The following is a 5,622-nucleotide window of genomic DNA, read 5'->3' on the forward strand; positions in this document are numbered from 1 at the left end:
AATCGCCCCACGCGCGCCTTCCGAACCTCATCTCCACCACCACCCGCCGACGCAGATACGCCGTTTTGACCGCCGTACAATAACAGCACCTGGGCTTTTTGCCCGCGAGACACCTGCGTCTCCAAACCCATATTCCCCATAGAAAAGACCCACACCACTTCCTAGCCGCGCCGGCCAGCGAGAGACGAAAAGCAGGGAACATGGCGGCTCCCACGACCAACAACCCACCCAGCACGGCGCTCAAATCTGCGGGCTCGCCGTCCGCCTCTGCCTCGACGGCCTCTTCAGTCCACTCGCAGCCCGACACCACCGTCGTCCTCCCCCAGCCCGTCGTCAACCAGTCTGGCGCCAGCAGCGTGCAAGCCGCCGCCGAAGCGCTGCTCAAGCCCAAGAAGCCCACCATGACGTCGCGCCTCAGCAGCATGATGGGCATCAAGACCGCCCACATGGACAAGAACGGCGACGTCAAGGCCACCAACGGCACCTCGCCCAACGGCCGCCCCCAGCCTGTGCGCCAGGGCTCCGTCACGCGGAAGGAGGGGCCCGGCGCGCCCTACAAGCGCTTCTGGCTCAACGACGACGGCTCCCACGAGCACGTCCTCAAGGTCGCCAAGCGCCAGGAGAAGCTGTCCGACATGTTCCAGAGTCTCATGCTCGGCAAGAAGAAGGGCGACAATGCCGAGGACCAGCCGCTCAGTCTCATGTCAAATTGGGTCGACGTCATGCGCAACGAGAAGGAGAAGCTCGCCGAGCAGAAGAACGCTGTCAACGCCCTCCCGCAGACGCTGGTCCAGAAGTACGGCAAGTGCCAGGAGGTCGTCGGGCGCGGTGCCTTTGGTATCGTCCGCGTCGCACACAAGCAGGACCCCAAGGACTCGAAACGAGAGCAGCTCTACGCCGTCAAGGAGTTCAAGCAAAGACCCGGCGAGTCGGCCAAGCGGTACCAGAAGCGCCTCACGTCCGAATTCTGCATATCCTCTTCGATGCAACATCCCAACGTCATTACCACGCTCGATCTGCTCCAGGACGAGAAGGGCACATACTGCGAGGTTATGGAATACTGCTCTGGGGGTGATCTGTACACACTCGTCCTCGCAGCTGGCCAGCTCGAGGTGGCCGAGGCAGACTGCTTCTTCAAGCAGCTGATGCGCGGTGTAGAGTACATGCACGAGATGGGAGTCGCACATCGGGACCTGAAGCCCGAGAACCTGCTCCTCACCACCCACGGGTCGATCAAAATCACAGACTTTGGCAACGGCGAGTGCTTCCGTATGGCCTGGGAGAAGGAGGCACACATGACAGCCGGTCTCTGCGGCTCGGCCCCCTACATTGCGCCTGAAGAGTACGTGGACAAGGAGTTCGATCCCCGTGCCGTCGATGTGTGGGCTTGCGGCATCATCTACATGGCCATGAGGACCGGGCGCCACCTCTGGCGTGTGGCTCAAAAAGGCGAAGACGAGTTCTTCGACCGCTACCTCGAGGACCGGAAAGAGGAGGAGGGTTATCGACCCATTGAAGTATTGCGAAGAGTGAGTCTTAGCCTAGATCATTTGTGGAATTCTGCTAACAACCCCCAGCGACAATGTCGTAACGTCATCTACTCAATCCTCGATCCTATACCTGCCCGCCGCCTGACTGCGCACCAAGTGCTCGCTTCTGAATGGGTCTCCGAGGCCAAGGTCTGCCGTGCAGGCAACGAAGGCTTTTAGGCCCCTTGATTACGGCTGGACCTCCATATTCTTAGCCTTCGTCCTCGCTCACACGACACGGATCTTGAGCCATTTGTCTGGATGTTTGCGTTCGTTTCTTGACTTGGATTTCTTATTTTGGACATACCCCCTTTACGCCCGATGCCACAGCATAGCGAGATTTTGGGCATCGGCAGCTTGTTGCACTCTCGTATGGCGTTTTCTCCTCTCGGCATCAACGGATCACCATAACGATACACACGAGTACTAGATGATGGCGTATGACGTTGCAGAGCGATGGTGGCGGACTGTACGGTTTGGGTGTAGACCTTCGCTCGCTTGTTAATGGGTACTGCGGCTGCATAGGGTAGAGCAGCTTCATGAAATTCTATACGAAAAGCACGCATCTTGTATATGAGCGTGCCGCGTGCCACGCTATCAGTCATGACCCTGCATATGTCTACCATGCATTTACACATCTGAGCAACTTCAAAACATGACGTGCAGAGTGACATGCAGATGCAAACATTCCAGATGGCATGTGATGGACGTGAGTCAAGTATGGCGGATATCTCTATCTCTTGGCAACGTCATCGCTTAAACATTCCAAGGTTGGAGGCGCCGCAGCCATTCACTAGGCAAGCGGTGAAACAATCAAACGTGTCTTGAGGAACGCGAACGCCTGTTCACGCCGCGCCTGCAACCCCAGCTCCTCCTGGCCTACCCCATGTCCCTCCTCGACTTCACTGGGCGGCTCGAAGAAATGCAACCAAGCAATGCTCACGACTGGCACTCCGCTCCGTAATTGGGCTCTCTTCCTGCTGCTATGCAGCGCACCCGCGTCCACCCTCGCTGAGGCAGCGAATGAGGCGCCTACCGTCGAATCGAGCGCTACTGCACACTCAGGTGCCACGACGCAGCATACCTCTACCCCCGCGCCTTCGCCCACGTCCTCGTCGTCGCTGTCACCGTCTTCAGTCCGGAGATACACCTCGAGTCACAGCACGTGTCCGTACCGCACTATAAACTACATCACGCATACGCTCCCGCAGCAATGCGCAAAGACGAGCTGGTCAGCGCCCGCCGAGGCAGCTGCGACCAATGGCACGGGCGCTGAGGAAGGAGCTCTAGCTGGTCTACAGACTCCAATACCTGGTTTAGAAGGAGGAATAGAGGGCATTTCAGGAGACAAAGGCGCAACCCCAGTAGCCACCAAGGCCGATGAGACTGGCGCAACCTCAACTGCATCCAGCAGCGACACAGCAAGCGCAGAGCCGGAGCTTGACTTGGAGGCAGACTCGCCATTTGACAACGCCAACTTCCTCTCTTTTGACGAGTGGAAGAAGAGGAACCTGGCCAAGGTCGGGCAGTCACCAGAAAATGTCGGACAAGGACGGGCAGCAGGCACAGACCAAGCCGCACGGCGACGACCCGTGAACGTCAACGCCCTAGACTCGCTCGGCGACGAGGGCGAGATATCTATCGACTTCAGTGGCTTTGGGTCACCGGACGACGAGAACATAGCGAACAACTTCCAGCACGGCAAACAGAGCGCTGATACCTCAAAAGCTGCTGGTGGAGAGGGCAAAGTCGCACCAAACTCATTCGCCCTCAGCAAAGATGCGGGCAAGACGTGCAAGGAGCGCTTCAACTACGCCTCATTCGACTGTGCAGCTACGGTGTTGAAAACCAACAAGCAGGCGAAGAGCTCGTCTTCCATCCTGGTGGAGAACAAGGACAGCTACATGCTGAACATCTGTTCCGCAGACAACAAGTTCCTCATAGTAGAGCTCTGCGACGATATCCTCGTGGATACCATTGTTCTCGCTAACTACGAGTTCTTCTCCTCCATGTTCCGCCATTTCAGGGTGAGCGTGTCAGATCGCTATCCTGTGAAGATGGAGAAGTGGCGCACGCTGGGCACGTTCGAGGCACGGAATTCCAGGGACATTCAACCCTTTCTCATTACCGAGCCGCAGATCTGGGCACGATACTTGCGCGTGGAGTTCCTGACTCAGTTTGGAAATGAATACTATTGCCCGCTTAGCGTTTTGCGAGTTCATGGTACGACAATGATGGAGCAGTTCAGGCAAGAAGAAGAGGAGGCGAGAGGGATAGAAGATGACGAGAATCTGGAGGCGGAGGGTGTTGAGGTTAAGAAGGCGGCTGAGGATAGTGGGCCCTTGCCGCCAGAGGAGATACCGATCGAAGCGGTGAAGGATCTCAGCACCAATTCGGAGGCCTCAACGGCGAGCGACGTTGCTCAGCGAGATGTCTCTCCGGACGTCAAGTCTGACTCGCCTCCTAATGATGTGCCATACGGAAGTCCTCCGTCGCCTACAGCCATAGTGGAGCCAGTTGATAACCCCCAGCATCAGTCTGCGTCGGACTTGACGTCTATCTCATCGCCTTCAGCGACAGGCAATTACGAAGTCACCACCGACAACAGTACAGCTAGTGGGGAGACAAAGTCACTGGAAGTCCCTTCGCCAAGCCCAACATCTTCCACCCCGCAGACTCAGAGCCCTACTTCTGAAGCTTCCACGATCAACTCTTCAAGTTCTTCGTCTCGAGCTGACAGCGCTGCAACGCAGACCGCGAATACAGTAGGCTCTTCTTCGAGCAGTCCAGTAGCAAAGTCATCGAACAACGGCACTGTCGCAAGTCCGCCATCGCAAGGACGAGGGTCATCTACACAGCCAAATGCGCCAGCACCCTCAACGCAAGAATCGTTCTTCAAGTCGATACACAAGCGTCTCCAGTACCTCGAAGCTAACAGCACGCTTTCACTACAATACATCGAAGAGCAATCCCGGGCGCTTCGAGATGCGTTTGTGAAAGTGGAAAAAAGACAACTGGCAAAGACGGAGAAGTTTCTGGATCATCTTAATAGTACGGTCATGCTAGAACTCAAGAGCTTCCGCAACATGTACGACCAGCTGTGGCAGAGCACAGTCATCGAGATAGAAAGTATGAAAGAGCGCCAGCAGTCAGAAATCGGCGAGATAGGCACTCGTCTGAGTCTAATGGCGGACGAACTTGTCTGGCAGAAGAGAATGGCTGTCGTGCAATCTACCCTCCTACTTCTCTGCCTGGGTCTGGTCCTCTTCGTCAGATCAGGTACCCTAGGATCCACTGCCGATGTACCAATCGTACAGCAGCTAGGCAACAGGTACACCAGTTTCTTCGAGTCCTCGCCTCCGCGCAGCCCACCAGAGACATCAGGCATGGCGAGACAACGCCGTACCTTCCGCAACATGTGGAAGAGCGATGCGTCTGCCCACCTCAGCGACCACCACCACAATGACAGTGACGGCGGCGGTCAACACAATCTTTCCGACGCCGATACTGATGGTCTGAGAAGCCCGGTGCAGATCGAATACAGTCCGCCTACGCCTACAACACCTACCATCCATTCTGCCATACACAGAAACGGCGACCATCGGGACGAAGACATATCAAGTTCACCTATCCGCGTAAACGGTGTCCATAATGACCAAGAAGACAACACAAAACACGAAGATAGAAAAGAAAACATCCCTCCAACACCTACGTCTGCAGTATCGACAGCAGAAGACCAAGCCGCTAGAATTCAAGTCCTAGAAACACAATCCGGACCTGCGACACCCAATGGAACGAGGGATAGTAGACCGAGTTGGGAAGAGGTGGACCGCGCTATGGATTTGCTGAAGGCGGAGGAAGCGGGGCAGCAGGAGAATGGGCAGGGACGAGGGAAGGTGGAGGAGACGGTGTCGCGAGGTTCGCTGGATTCGCCACGGTCGCCGGGTTCGCCGGGGAGCATAGGAAGTCCGGGGAAGAAGAGGAAGAAGAAGGGTGGCGGTGGTGGGAATGGACATGGGGTGGGACTGGGGAATGGAGGTGCGAACGGAGGACAGGGGAAGAAGAAGAGGAGCCCGCTGAGACGGAGTCATAG

At 56.5% G+C, this 5,622-nt stretch overlaps 2 protein-coding genes across 2 annotated transcripts; both read left to right on the top strand.

The window, feature by feature from the left end:
• Positions 1 to 200: 200 nt before the first annotated feature.
• Positions 201 to 1,709, top strand: J4E79_008756 (uncharacterized protein; the record flags this gene model as incomplete). Its single annotated transcript, XM_049357610.1, has 2 exons — positions 201 to 1,529; positions 1,578 to 1,709. 2 exons carry the CDS (start codon positions 201 to 203, stop codon positions 1,707 to 1,709), a joined length of 1,461 nt encoding a protein of 486 aa, XP_049208081.1.
• Positions 1,710 to 2,464: 755 nt separating this feature from the next.
• On the top strand, positions 2,465 to 5,622 carry J4E79_008757 (uncharacterized protein; the record flags this gene model as incomplete). Its single annotated transcript, XM_049357611.1, is given in 2 exon segments — positions 2,465 to 5,567; positions 5,585 to 5,622. The coding sequence occupies 2 exon segments, from the start codon at positions 2,465 to 2,467 to the stop codon at positions 5,620 to 5,622; spliced, it is 3,141 nt and encodes a 1,046-aa protein (XP_049208082.1).

Source organism: Alternaria viburni (genome assembly GCF_023758015.1).
Source record: "Alternaria viburni strain BMP 2772 chromosome Unknown scaffold_21, whole genome shotgun sequence".
NCBI lineage: Eukaryota > Fungi > Ascomycota > Dothideomycetes > Pleosporales > Pleosporaceae > Alternaria > Alternaria viburni.